Here is a 15,964-nt window from a genome sequence, read left to right on the forward strand (position 1 = left end):
GAAATTGTTACGATAAATCAAGATACTTCTATTCTAATTATTTAATACACATATTTCATTTAATATATATATATATATATATATATATATATATATATTTATTGCATGACATTAATATAATAATAATGTGCTTTTTTTAATAAATCTTTTATACCTATAACTTTGCCGTATACACTTATTTTTAAAACAGTAATCTAAAATCTTAAAATGGGTCATAAATGTAAATGAAACGATATGTTTATCAATGATATATTCATAATGTATAAAAATACTCATTTTTGCATGCAATCATATAAAAAAGTGATTGTAAGAGTCTTATGTTGTAATTCTAAATAATTACTATATTGTTTTTGAAAATATTAAGAATTAAATATTTGCTAAATAATTATGTAAATTTACATTGATGATGTGTAATATATTGTACATTAAAAAGGTTTAATATTGATTCGCAGAGATTGTTTCGGTGACTGGGGATTTTAGGTATTTTTAATTTGCAAGATGAATGAAAGAAATGAGCTGAGCATTCAAGTCCATGACATGTCACATCAAATTATCTGTGATAGTTAATTTATATAATTATTTTACTCAAAATTAATGATAATATAACTCAACACAATTAGTAAGAATTCATTAAAACATTTATAATTTTTAATTATATGTAAAGTTTAAGTTAATTAAAAATTTCATTAAAATTGCAACAAAATTTTTATATTCTAGCAATTACTTAGTACTTAAATAATTTTATTTTATTTGAAAATATATTCTTTGATTTATAAAACATTTTCTATTCTGATTTGAACTTTGAATTCTTATTCATTATTTAATATTCTCATTCCTTGAAATGTAAGTAATCGAGTCACAGTCTTTACAATGTATTCATTTTTTAATTTTATCTAATAAATATTATCCATAACTAATCTTTATTAATAGTACTTCATTCTCGAAAGTTTAACACGCTTTTCTTATGCAGTTTTTATTTAATTATTCTTCTGAACTCTCTCTCTCTCTCTCTCTCTCTCTCTCTGTCTACATCATGAAATTTCTCATAGTAAAGTAATTTTTAAATTTTACAACTTAATTTTTTAAAAAAAATTTCTTGTATTTGGCGTAGCTATACATAATTCGTCATCGACGCTTTATTATTTATTACAGTGATAAATTTTATTTTATTATTTTCGACGCCCCACACTTTTTTTTATTTATTTTTATATTACAGATAGAAGTTATATATTTTTATTTTTACTAGATCTACACAAGTACACTAATCAATATTTATTCCGATCTTCTTTTCTATATTTTCTGACTAACCTCTCACTTGCAGTAACCATACTCAATCTTTTGAGCTTTCACCGTTACTCATTTTTAAAACTCCTTTAAAAAATTTTTTTTTCTAATAGCTATGATTTCTGGTTTTGATCTATCTCTCTTATATCATAAATTTATTACCATTCATTTCCTTGTACGTAAATATTATGAACATAGGGCTGTGAACTATTCTAATAAGGTCCAGTAAAGTATATATATATATATATACATATGATTTTTTTTTTTACCTTAAAAACATTAATACTATTTTCTTGATATTTATCGGCAATTTATGAGCTGTTTTCATTCTAAAATTTATTATGTCAATTCAAAAATTGTTTGTATTCGTAAATACCTGCTTGAATGATAAATAAACATTGACTGTGGCGTAAAAATAATTTTAACTGTTAATTTGAACTCCTATTCTTATACTTATTGAACTGTATGTTGTATTCTAATTCCTATTTCTTATCATAATATTGCTTTGCAATTCATAATAAAACATTATAAAGTGATTTTATTTATATGAAGTAATAATGAATCATATATTAATAGCTGATATTTGAATCACTTATATCGATTCCCATTTATTTTTGGGTATCAAAATTATCTTTTTGAATTTTGTCACTTTATCTATTCAATTCTGTTTTATGGCTCTTTCAACGCTCTTAAACATTCTTAAATTATTACCTCCTACGATATTGATCTTCCGATTCGATTTGATTCGATTTTATAATAATATAAATGAAAATTGATTTATTCATCCGAACGTAAGTGTATTAACGTTCGTTATGAGAAAAATCAAAAAAAAAAAAATATGACGGGCAAGCCGTCGATATATCCCCAAGTATAAAATATTTTTTTGATTAATCGAAATCAATTGACTATATTTTCGTAAGATTTATACCTAGGATAGGATGGTTAAGTAAAAGTTGTTCGGCTCAAATAGCTGAATCGTCGACCGTCGTTCTTGCAATAATTTCTCAACCCCGTCGAGCGTAAAAAGGAAAGCCGGCATATACTTGCGATTGCATTGTAAAGTGCTCAGCATTTCACAAGCTTTTGCGAATAACCGACAAAGGTAAAAAAGAACCTAATCTGCCAGCGTATCAATCTACATCGTTAAAGTTAATTTAGCGGCAAGTGTGGGCCTCGCTGCTGGTTTCATCGTGCCTTAATTAAAGTCTGTGTATCTCTGTCGTGAGAGCGACAGCAATAGCGCCTCCGTAATTAAACGATCCAACGGTGTTGGATGGCTCGCGCAGTTAAGATAAAGGATCATCGGGGCCTACGCATTGCCGACAGTGTATTAGTGTATCATCGATAGGTGGTGCAGGGTGGTGGGTGGGGCCGAGCCGATATTTTTAAATGCGCCTGTTAGCCGTCGCTAAGCGTAAAGGAATAACTGATTTCAAACTTCATCTGGTTGTGTGCTTAGAATAAAATTGCTCGAACGACGAATGAATACTTCGGAACTTGGCTTTCATTGCGAAAATTTCGACCGTTCCAGCATTAATTTGTCATTTCACAGATGCTACGTATATCTGGTAAAAATATATGTTCATTCAAGTCTTGTGCACAAGTTTAATTTATATCGTTAATGCTTATCATCCTATTCTGCCTAAGTATTGAAATTTTTAAACACTAAATTATCATTAGTTGTATTGGCAGTATATTAATATATTATTATTATATGCCACAAATATCTTGTATAAATTAAAACTTTGTCAAATTTTATAAAATACATGTATGATTAAAGCAATATTTTAATTCCTCACATATTTCAGCTAATATTGTAGGAATACGCAACATTTTTTTTTACAGTTATGTACATAGTATGCAACTATTTAGCATATTTATGTAAAAGATATAGAATACCATTAAATATCATTTTAAAACAGCTAATGAATCTGCTTGGAATATACAGCTATTTACATTATGGATTTAGTAATCAATCAATATACCGATTGGAAAATATTGGATAAATATGTTTGCGCAATAGCTCAAATAAAAATCGAATTTAATTGTTGGCTAGTGAATAGAAAAATTAAATCCATAATTGTTAGCCTTACTCGTTGAAATTATGTGATTATGAACATATGTTGAAATAAAAATAAACTTTTCGACATTGTAAAAAAGGATAAGTGAAAGTTCATTAGTAAAGCTAGTGAAAATCCTATCAATAGACAAGCTTTAATTGAGGTTAATCTCATTTAATATCGAATAGGGCATACTTTCTTTCTAAATTTACCATTATGATAAGATAGGATAATAATAACACATGATGCGATGCATCATCAAAAAGTTTACCGTATAAAATTATCAGATAAATGATCATAAAGATAATCAGTTGTGCATGCGAATGTGCCTAATGTACGGTAAGCGTACAATAACCCATTATCTCGCTGGTTTTAATCTGATCGTATCGCAGTTCCAGTTTGCTACATAACTAAATGACTCATCATCGTAACCGAGTAACTGCTTCAACTTGAAACTGTGCTTTCCCTTTATTCTGATATGTTTGTCATATGGTATTATGTTATTATTTAAGCAAATGATTCCATACATTCTGTGGGTCAGTTATATATATATATTTATATAGCTTGTCTTTAAAGCTCATCTCGCATATATCATCAGTAGATTAATTAATTTAATGCTCGATTATTAAACTACGTGAAGGATATCACAAATGTGTATGTTTGTTTGTTTTATATTGATTTTATGTGGTGGTAACGAACTTCGCCAAGCAAACTTTCAATAATGTAACTTATCCAAAAAGTTTTACTTACACTTTTAAGAGACTATTTATAAAATATCTAAAGCATAAAATCTTTCATTCTTCTATATTTTTCTTTCTTTTAAAGAGGCACGAAGATGCAATATTAGAAATCTCGTAACTCCAAAGAATTCGAATTGTTCAACATGGAAATTTAGAAAATTTTATGTAATTGAATTAAGTGGGAGAATTAAAATTATCTTATAATTTATACAAACACTGCAAGTTAAAAATTTATTTGAAAATATTTGAATAAAATTATGTCTCACTATTTTATACTCTTATTAAATTGTTTAAGTAGATTAAATCGACTATAAAATCGATAAAAGTCAATTATGCGAAGTATAGAATGTTTGAGTATTCGAATTGTGTTATAAATGTGAATTTACACAATTTTTATAAATTAGTAATTTTTTATGTTTTTGTTCATACTAAAACACATTAATTATAGAAGAAACTATTTAAAGCTTCATTGCGTCTTGATATTGCATAGTATAAACAAAAATCAATACCTATGCATTAAAGATGAGATCATTTGGCAAACATTATTGGATAAATTTTAAAATAATAAATATTCTGTATATTACAAACCTCATTTTGTGCAGTAAATTAAATGAAATTATTTACATTAAATATCGTTAATTAGAGAACATTAGTTAATTTACATGAAATTAACTATTTAGTTTAAATTATACTCAGTATTCACGTATTTATTTATTAAGTTTTAATTTTTATACACTTAAATTTATTAAATTTATAAATAAGGATTTGTTAAAAATCGCCATTGTGTATTTTATTTAAATTAGCCAAATGATATATTTTTACACTTTACGACGCTTTCGTCGCGATGTCAAAATCTATATGCAGGAGATGAAGAATAATGTAAAAATTTTCTGCTTTTGCGATCATGTTAATAGCGTTCAAAATATATAGTTTTTGCCTTCGAAGTATGGATAGAAATAAAATAGCAAAAAGAAGGACGATCGGTGGAAGATTGCAGGAGCTCCAGTGTCTATCACCATTACCACGAGTGTCCGATACGCGATAGATCCCTAGGTACATTATGCCTAAAGTGGTACTCTAGCGCCACAGACAGACACAGAGAGAGAGAGAGAGAGAGAGAGAGAGAAAGAGGACATGAGAATAAAAGCACACACATAAATAGTAAATTATTCTTTGCTTATGAAAAGTGACGGTGCGGCAGTATTAGAGAACATTTCACAAAGAAAATCTTTACTCTTGCCTTGCAATAGTTCATGATTACACGCACAAATTTAGCAAATATTAATGGTAATTACATATGTATTTCATATGATCAATATTGTAAAATTAAATAATAATTCTGAATTGTCTAACAAGCACTGTACCGAATCGAAGCACGTTATAAATTCATTATTATCTCTATTATATTTGTCTAATAATAATATTGATATTTGCGATAATACGACGTAATTAACAATAATATTCCTATACTTCTATATAAATGTCAAGCGTAACGGTCAAGTACAGAATGTGAAAGGGGTGTGAAAATAGAGGGACGACAAAGCCGAAGCGAGATTCCGTTGACAATCTATAATACTACGTACACAAGATAATTAAAACTAAATATGAACCCTCATGGCTCAGGTAAATGTTAAAGTACGATAGGAGTGTTGATTTCAATGTTCATGACTCATGTATATTATATTACTATAAATTATTTTCTTATACTTTCATATATTGCTCATATGACAGAGTATGTAATTAGTAGAAAATGTTCAAATAATATAAATTATTATTATAAAAGTTCAAATATTTTATAGGAGTTATTATTCGATTAAATAATTATATCGTAGATTATCACTTATTTTTTACTTTAATTGTCATAGCAATTAGCTGAAAATTAGTATTTAAATATTTTTAATCTATTTGAAAAATATTATTATTATTATTATTATTATTATTATCATTATTCTATGATTTAAAATTTTTTAAATTGTTATATTTTTTACCATTATACTTATAAGAAATATTAAATAAATATACATATTTAAAAAGGAAAAATTACATATTAATGCCAGTCACATTATTCAAATTATTTGTCAAGTATTAATAAAACTTTTAATGAGAATACATTTCATCAAAGTAAACAGACAATTGTAATAAAAGCAAATTTTTTTTACTTTCTTATTAATAAGAATTTCTCTATTTTTTATTAACAACAATTTTTTATTATTTTTTATATTGCTTCGCTATGTATAACAATAAATTATTGAAAAATGTTAAAATACATTTTAAGATTAATAATATATTTGACGTTGAAATTTCTTTAATCATATCAATATCTATTTTTAAATCTGAAATCTTAATAAATTTCTTTGAACTTCAGGTAGTTATCTTAAACATAAATTTTATACTCAAAATATACTTGACATTGTACGAGTAGTAATCAGGTTAAGTCATTCACCGTTCTCCATCATCTTATCTCCTTAGATCATTTTTTTTTCTTCTTTTCACTGTTTTTCTGAGTCTCTGTTGCATTAGTTTTTTGTTTTTTTTTTTATCTTCCCATTTCTATAAAAATTATGATAAAATGTTAAATGAAAATGTCAAAATCTCCAGAACATAGATAACGAAAAACTTTGGAAGACTAAAACGAATGTAAATGTAGAGGAAAACTGCCTTGAAGCTTTGCTATATTGTAATAAGACTTTATATTACATATGCCCACATTACAATGATTGGTTCATAAAAATCAAGATGTAAGAATCAAGCACAACGAGAAAATTATGAATTAATTACCTATTGGATCAAAATTTTCATACGACTTAGTTGTTTGCCGTTTTTAAAATTGTGAAATTAGTATTAAGACTTCTAACTTACAAGAACTCAACGAGATAAAAACACTTATGATTTAAAATTATTATTATATTGTTTAAAACTGATTTTTACTTTATTGTGACCATTTTACCAATACACTTTAACTAATTAATTTTTATTATATGAATATATAATATAAAATAATTACTATAAAATAATAAATTTTTTTTTTTTCTTTTTGAAATATTATTGTTAGAAAAAATAAAATTAGTTTTCTAACATCTAATAGAAGAATTTTTTTCTTAACAATTAGAAGCGAATTTAGAAGATATGATAAGTAATGCTTTGGAAAATTAATTTTTCTATATAATACAAACCTTTTACTATCCATTAAAATTTCATTATCATCTGATTATATTTAATCTAAAATTCCGTATTTTGCACGATTTTGAACGTAATATTATTCTTTTGATTCTTATTTAGTTTCTTGCTCATCATTCATACTTGTTTTCTTTTTTCATCATTATTAAAGTTTTTCATTATATTCTCTTTTTTACAAGAGGTAAGTAATATAATATTAAGTTTTGATATTCATTCAGTAAAGTGGAATTAAAAACAAGTTTTTTTTTTTTTTTTTTTTTTGACAATGTTGCAATATGTAAAATGAAGACTCGAAGACTATTCCAACATATGTGCATACATAATTGCGCACTTATGTTTGAGTATTACATTCGTGTGTCAATTTATATTCAAGTTTAAAGAAATCTAAACAAATATTATTCTAATGATGTTTACTTTAATTTTCTTCATAAATAATATAGATTCTATTGTCATTCTTGTCAAAAGAAAATGATATATAATTTAGTAACTGTCGTATACTTGAATAATAGATAGTTCCAACATATTTTATAAAGAATCTTACTTTTCTGACAGCATTAGCTGTATATTCTTTGAAATTCTTCGATATATTTTGTAATAAATTATTATTTTTCTCCACAAGTATGTCTAAGCATATTTAAAATGAAGCACGATATTGACGAAAAAATATTAATAATTAGAAGGTAAAAGCAAAAAAAGGACAAACGGAAAGGTATGAAAATGAAATAGTGAAAGGTTTAATTCACAAATCATATTGTAAAGATCAAATATTCTCTTAAAATATTTAATAAGCGATTAAATCGTATGTGATAAGAAGAATAATCATGTAGTCTAACACTTACATATAAATAGAAAGCAATATAAACAAATAATAAGTGAAAAATTCATATAACTTTGGATTTCAAAGGATTAGAATACTGTCTTACAACGTGTCTGATTAATTTTTTTTAATTTCTCTGTTTTCATAGACATACACGTATCCCTACGTATGCTATTGTACTTACGCGTATGTGTAAATGTGTACGTGCATATTGATATTCATCAGAAAGTTTTTAGTTCATTTAATAACTAAAAGAAAAGAAATTTTTAAATTCATTCAAAACAAGTATTAAATGAATTTAAATATTACTATAAATTTGTATGAGTTAAATGAAAGAATAAGATTTGTTTTAAATATCGGGAATATCAGATATTAAATAAATTAAATAAAAATATTATATTTGTTTATAATTTACGATAACCAAGTAAGTCAATTTTTATTTTCATTTTCATTCTTCACTTGCAAATTGATTAGAAATTTTAACGTTGAAAATTTTCGAATAATATCATCAATTTATAATGTCTTCTTACTTAATAATAATTCCAAACAATTTTATGAAACAATGTTAATGATGCAATAAAATAGAACAATAAATAGTTTAATAATAATTTAATTCAAAATTTACATATATATTTCATTAATTATGCCTTTAATATACTTAAGCATTATCTACTTAAGCATATATTTAATTATAATCAACACTTTTAAATATTTTCAAATTATTAATTAAAATACTCTTCCTAATCGATTACCAATAATTATTAGGTAGAAAAATTACACGTGCAAAAGAATTTTCACATTTACATGACCATACATTAAGGATAAATATGTATATATTGGTTTTAAAAAACAATGAATTTATAAATTTGATCAAACTTTGATAAATAAATGCTGTTTTCTTATATAAATAAACTATAAATGTAAGACATTTAGTTTAATTAAATTTTGCTTTTAGTTGGAGCATAAAGTAAATTGTTTTGCTCAGTATTGTACCAATATAGAAAAGACTATTATTGGGAACAGGCTCGACTACAACGTATATCGTCTGCAATATTATTTTTCATTGAATACACGCCAACGCAAGCACACGCATACGCACAAGCGCGTGTAGAAATACGTAATTATGAAGGGCATTAGAATCTTACTTAATGAAATTTTAAGAATGTATTTAAGCTCGTTGATAGTGTTAATATCAGTTAAATTAACTGTAAATATTTTTCAATAAATATTTAAAATATACTATTATTTTAATATCATGTCAAAGAAAAAAATCATTTTCTGTAAACATACGTATTAAATAGAGATCGTACGAGGTACCGTAACAAACTATTTAGTTTTAAATATTTGAAGAGAGACACCATATGATCATATAAAAGCAGTATTTCATTATATATAAACAATAAGGTTGATAATCTAATATCTTTTCGTTAAATATTTGAAATTACCGCTATTAATTATTCATTATTTCATATGCATAATATCATTAGCCGTATGCGAATGAAATAGTTTTGGAAGCAATTTAATTAGAGCGACCGATAACAATACACTAATTGTTATAAAAGGAATTTTCAAATTTTTCATCAACAGAAATAATATAGGATTACTTACCAACATTTTAATTGCATTGGCTTAATAATTTATTACGCAGCCGAACATTTCCCAAAGTTTTCCACTAGAAAACACAGCGGATAAACGATTCTATAGCTGACGCCAAGCGAACAAGTAAATTTCGTCAAAAAAGGAAAAATCCAATTTCCCGTACGACTGAACGCCAGGACTGGAGTTTGGTAAGTAGTTGAAGAGCTTTGACATTGTCTCGACGCCATCTACGTCTATTCTTCCATCGTTCAAGAATCGGAGTCGACTCCAAAGATTTGCACCGATCACAAGTGGAGGGGGATATATGACTAAACAAAGAGGCAAAGGATGTGGTTGCATCGGAGTAAAGATCGAATGAGTGAATATGAGAAGGGATTGGTGGGTTCGATGTAAGTCGCGTAGAAATTGATTACATTAACAGGTAAGAGAAAAGGATATCGTGAGTACACAAGGAGAGCAAATATTAGAGGTTGATGGGCGGCCTGATGGTCGAATCAGTTGATAGAACATAGGTACCGTCGGGGTATATTATTTAAGTAGATGTTAAAAATTATAATGAAGCATGTTTGGAACTCGTTAGTGATATAATCATGCTTTATTTACGTTGTAGGAGTTATTAAGTTGGTGCTTATTATTCTGATGGTGGTTAAATAAATAATACCAAAATAAATATCAAAATCAACAAATTTAGGTGAAATAACAAAAGCCCATATGGAAAATTTTAATTCCTGAAGACAATGAAATATATTATATACGAGCTACCAAAATTTACGGAATTTGCATCAATCTAATAAATATAAATTATCTATATTTTATTGAAACTGAAAGTTATTCGAACTAATTTTCATAGTCTAAAGAATGATGATAAGCATTCTTCATAATTAAATAGCTAATATGGTGAATAATATTGGCAGAAAGAAATATCCTTTTAAATAATCATTAGCAACAATAATTAATTAAATTAATTAAAATAATTAGCAATAATCTAACAAAAATTTCATTATATTAAACTGTATAATAATATAACAGAACAATGTGTGTAGTTTATATGTATATATATATATATATATATATATATATATATTTTTTTTTTTTATAAACATTGGTATATATACATTGATAAATTTTTATATCTCTCAATTATGAAGAATTTTATTATAACTAAAAATTAAATGATTACACCTGCTTCAAAATTCTCTTCATTGCAAAGAAAAAATAATAAAGTTATACTGTCATAAATTATTGTAAAAATATAGTAGTTCAATATACCAGGGATACAAAGATATAAATGAAAAAGTTTAATATAAAAGGAACTAACAATTGAAATTATAAAATTAGACAAATATACATATATCTTTCAAGATACCTTCATATGTATCTATATACATATCTTTGTGTGTGTGTGTGTGTGTGTGTGTGTGTGTGTGTGTGTGTTATTAATAATAATTAATAGAAACAAAGCTTAAATGAGCTTATGGTATGTAACTATAATAACACGTCCTTATACATTATTAATTTATGAAATATAAAATCAGACTATTTATACTCAAAATCAAATAAAGGAATAAAATTTTATATTTGAATAAAACATATATATCTCTTTTTATTATTTCCATAATAATGTATATATGGAAATGTATACCTTTTAATTTTTAGATTTTTTTGTTTTTTGATAAGGTAGCACAAATTCAATATGTCACAGAGATTTATTTTTAATCTTACAATAAAGAGATTTCAAAGATTATTTGATGAAATTGAATTATATATTATAATAAAATAAAATGTATTTACCAAAAATATTTTTATATACATTTTTATATAAAATTCATAATTAGAAATTTCTTATAATCATAAAATATATATAACACAGTCACGAAATATCTAATTTATACATTAGGAAAAATACTTCAGTCATATTTATATTTGTCATATATCAGTTGTGCAAACTGAATTCTATAGATAAATATGATCATAATCGAAATTTTATTTTGTTTGAATTATATATAAATAAGTATAATTCACTACCGATAACTAAACCAGAAACAACGATGATTCCGAAGGTTATAATTTTCTACTGCTTCGTCGCATTTGTTTCAACAGGTATTTATAAATAATACTATTATATTATTGCATAGTTATTATATATTATTTTATCTTTTTAAATATATCATTTACTAATATTTATACTGATTAATAATATCTGTTGATGAATTTTGGAAAAGAATTTTTTCGCATATATCGCAGAAATAGAAATAGTAACTTTTCTCTTTCTTAAATTATTTGCAAAATGTTAATAAAATAATTAATAATGAAATTAAACATGTAAATATATAATATAATGGGCAACATTTATAATGCATTAAAATTAAATTTTTCATGTAAGTAGAGTAACAGGAAATTTCAAATTCCTTTTAATAAAATTCGTACTGTTTAAAAGTGAATGACTCAAGTCTTTCCAAAATCTATTAAAATTTATATATAATCAAATATTTTAAGAGGTTCGTCATTTCACTTTATGTGCATGTTTTCTTATTGTCAAGCACGTAAAAACATTATTCATTAACTCAATCTATACAATTTAATCAATTTATTTACTTTCTAAAATTTCTCATTATTAATATAATAATCTAATACTTGTATTAAAAAAAATTTTTAATTGCACGAAAATTAAGTTTTTAATAAGAATCAAAATGATGGATGACGGGTAAAAGTAACTAGACTGAAATTAAATGATAATTGTGATGATATTTATTACAATTTGTGTTAAAAATTTTCGTTACTATGTGTTATTGTAATTTTTAAAATTATTATGCCATTTTAAAGCTTCAGTTGTCTGAATATTGATTGTATATTGCCGAAATCAATTGTCTGATTGATAAAAAGATTTAGTCGATTATAATCTATTATTTTAATATAAGATAAGATCCCTTATTAAGATAAAATAAAAAGAATCTTTAAATATTATTGCAGACATGGTCTTGAAAACAGTCGATATTTATATAATTTGATGTATGATTAAATATTAATAGTAACTTTATTATGGTAATGAAAAATCAAAGGAAAAAGAGCTTCTAAATACAATGGTTTTAATATTTCATCCTAGTAAAAGCTCTGAAATTTGCTGAATATTCCGTCTGATTTATGAGACTCACAATAATTCGACTTCAAGAAAAACGTAAATGATAACGAAAATAGAAAAGTAAATGATTTATTCTTCTTTAAACCAAATAATTTTTAATGCTATCTTAACATTAATCATTTATAATATAATATATTAATGAACTAATGCATCAACAAATATAGTGATATATATATATACGCGCGCTTGTTTGTGTACGTGTATTCACACGTGGTTGTGTTCTGAACGGTAAGAAAGTTTTAATTAAATTGTAATATAATAAGTTTAGTCGTAGAAAATTGAAATAAAAAATATCATTGAAAAAACGCTTAAAAGTAAAAAAACAAGGTCGTTTCAATATTAATTCCTATACTACTCATGTGAAATATTGTTAAGGGAGATTTTCTTAAATATTTATATTTTCAACATTGAACATTAGAACAACGTATTGATTATATTAATATTTATTTATGGGTTTTCAGCTTCTGGGACGGTTCTTCGTATCGCTGGTGGTGAAAATGCAAAACCTGGCCAATATCCGTATTATGTGAGTTTGTACTACAAAGAAATATTCGGTGAGAATGTCGATTCCTTTTGCGGAGGGGCAATTTTAAACCATCAATGGATAATCACGGCTGCCTACTGTATTTATTCAGTAAATAATATCGACGATATATTTATCAAAGTCGGTAGTATTAATTACAGAAAATATTCAGTAACTGAACAAATATCAAAAATAACAACAAGTTTTGCTCACCCGGAATATAGTAGGTTAGTTATTTTTCACTCGCCTTATGTTATTCTACTAAATTTAAATAAAACAATATTTAATCGAATTCGATGTGTGGTTAAGAAAATCTGAAGGTTTTTAAGAAAAATTGAAAAAACGTGGTATTATTTGTACAAAATTACTAATATGTTAATTGTGAAGAAAATTTTTAATATTATATGTGGATTTGATTTTATAGATTAAGGCGTCGACATATTTTAAAAGTCTTAATACCTATCTGACAGTACACTCTATCACAAATAAGTCACATGGGGTTTAAATATTTTCGATGTATCAATTCGGTTATTGTTCATATATAATTTTTTTTTATCTCATTTTTTATGGATATGTACGTGAATTTATAGACACGTAAAAGACATTACCTAGTACATATTTATTTATACACCCGTGCGCACACTTTTATACAAATGCATGTACGCATACGTGCACGCACACAAACGTAAACTGTCGTACGCACGCACGCATGCACATACGCACGCACGCAGGCACGCGCACAAATTTCATGAAGTCAAATTATGACGTATGTGACAGTTCACTTAAAAATAATGTTTCATATCTATGCACATCTTTTATAAAATGAATGCCGTTCGAAAGAAGCTAAGGATTTATTAATCTCAGTAGTATTGAAATTTAAAAAAATTCAAGTTCTTAATAAAACTTAAATTACAATTTTGAAAAGGTAAAAAATTTGAGAAATTTATGGTTAAAATGAAATTGTTAAAGTTAAAATATTGGAATAGTTATATATATATATTAATATTAACTTTAATTGATTAGAATTAATATTTCATTTTGTTGTTTTACTTTCGTTACCGATTACTTTAGTAATTACAATTAATTGAATATTTTTGTTTCATTATAAAAATTAATGAAAAAAAAATGTAAAGCAACTATTTTCATAGATTACGTAAGTAAATTATTACTATGATTGATGAACTGTAGTTTAATAGGCGATTGCTGACTTAGCTTTTCATCTTGATTTAGATAATTATAATATTCTCATGCATGCTAATACATGATAATGTATTTAAATTGATCTACAGGCTTATATCAATAATTAGTAAATATCATTATGGAAGAAAAAATATGCGATCAAAGTGTTTTATAGGATGGAATAAACGACTAATGTGAGAAAAGATCTAATAAGCGTTGAAATATAAAACAAAAGCTTATTAAACATTTGATTACATAAGTTTATATTTTGTAATTATTTTTAATACAATTATTATAATAAAGTTAATATATAGTCCTGCTGGCCCCTATGATATTGGAGTTATGAAAGTGGAAATTCCATTCGTATTTAACGAATTTGTGGCACCAATCAACTTACCGAAGCCGGAAACTATCCCTACAGGATCAGGAACCGTAACTGGCCTTGGATTTCTCAAGTACATTATAGAACCCTACTTACCCGACTCGTTGCAAGCTGTTACATTACCAATTATTAATAATGATGAGTGTCAAACATTGATCGAGGAGTTATTAGGCGATAACGCAAATGAGTTGAATTTACTTGATAAATTGCGATTCTGTTCTGGACCTACGAAGAAGAATCAGGGCTATTGCTTGGTAATATCTTCCATAATATCCTCTTTATTACTTGGCGTATCTTTTATAATATCATACTTGAATTGAAATAGTAATATTAAAGTGAAATTAAAAACTTAGAAATATTAAATACCGTGTATATTTATATATCGTACGATGTACAATATTCTATAATGTAATTTTTTGTAAATACGAAATATCTTCATATATATATATATATATATATATATATATATACATAGTTTTATATTTAATTAATGTTTAATTTATACACTTTTCATTATCTTCTTTTTGTTTTATAATTTTGTATGTGTAGAATGATACCGGAGATCCTTTCACAACAAAAGAAAATGGTAAAGATGTGCTCATTGGTATAGCAACTTTTGGATTTGCAGCCGATTGCAAGACTCCAGGTGTACCATCTATTTATACTCGCGTATCTGCTTTTAACGATTGGATACAAGAAAGTATTTCAACGAATGCGAATGATAAATAATTATCTTAATACAATGAGCATTGATGCACTAATATACTTTATGACTAATTCAATCAATAAATTCGTTAAGATTATTCGATTTAAGTAAAAAATATTTCATATTTTATTTGATTTATTTGATATTATTATTTTATTTTATTTAAAGTTATAATGTATTTTCTATTGAATAATGGGCTAATATATAGATGTTTAATATTACATAAACTTAAGATTTTAATATTCTGATGAAATTATGTATTGAAACTTATTATGCGTAAGAAATTTTTCTCGCGATGCATATAATTGGACGTATACATAAATTAAAATGTTTTTGGACTTAATTACTAAGTAGTTAC

The 15,964-nt window shown here is 25.4% G+C and overlaps 1 protein-coding gene across 2 annotated transcripts; it reads left to right on the top strand.

The window, feature by feature from the left end:
* The first annotated feature begins 11,708 nt into the window (after positions 1–11,708).
* LOC105359257 (trypsin-1-like) lies at positions 11,709–15,715 on the top strand. 2 transcript variants are annotated; one of them, XM_011495795.1, is made up of 4 exons: positions 11,709–11,777; positions 13,278–13,566; positions 14,833–15,154; positions 15,450–15,715. In XM_011495795.1, the coding sequence occupies exons 1-4, from the start codon at positions 11,726–11,728 to the stop codon at positions 15,627–15,629; spliced, it is 843 nt and encodes a 280-aa protein (XP_011494097.1). In that variant the 5' UTR covers positions 11,709–11,725; the 3' UTR covers positions 15,630–15,715. The 2 variants fall into 2 exon arrangements, with proteins under 2 accessions (XP_011494097.1, XP_011494098.1); XM_011495796.1 differs by having other exon boundaries at positions 13,278–13,419.
* The last annotated feature ends 249 nt before the right edge of the window (positions 15,716–15,964 follow it).

Source organism: Ceratosolen solmsi, unplaced genomic scaffold (assembly GCF_000503995.2).
Source record: "Ceratosolen solmsi marchali unplaced genomic scaffold, CerSol_1.0 scaffold11, whole genome shotgun sequence".
NCBI lineage: Eukaryota > Metazoa > Arthropoda > Insecta > Hymenoptera > Agaonidae > Ceratosolen > Ceratosolen solmsi.

What these genes read in the sequence shown, in the direction of transcription:
- LOC105359257 (XM_011495795.1), top strand. Translation starts at nt 11,726, where the DNA reads ATGATTCCGAAGGTTATAATTTTCTACTGCTTCGTCGCATTTGTTTCA. An exon ending in CGTCGCATTTGTTTCAACAG is followed by an intron (nt 11,778 to 13,277) that starts GTATTTATAAAT and finishes ATGGGTTTTCAG; the next exon opens with CTTCTGGGACGGTTCTTCGT. An exon ending in AGAATCAGGGCTATTGCTTG is followed by an intron (nt 15,155 to 15,449) that starts GTAATATCTTCC and finishes TTGTATGTGTAG; the next exon opens with AATGATACCGGAGATCCTTT.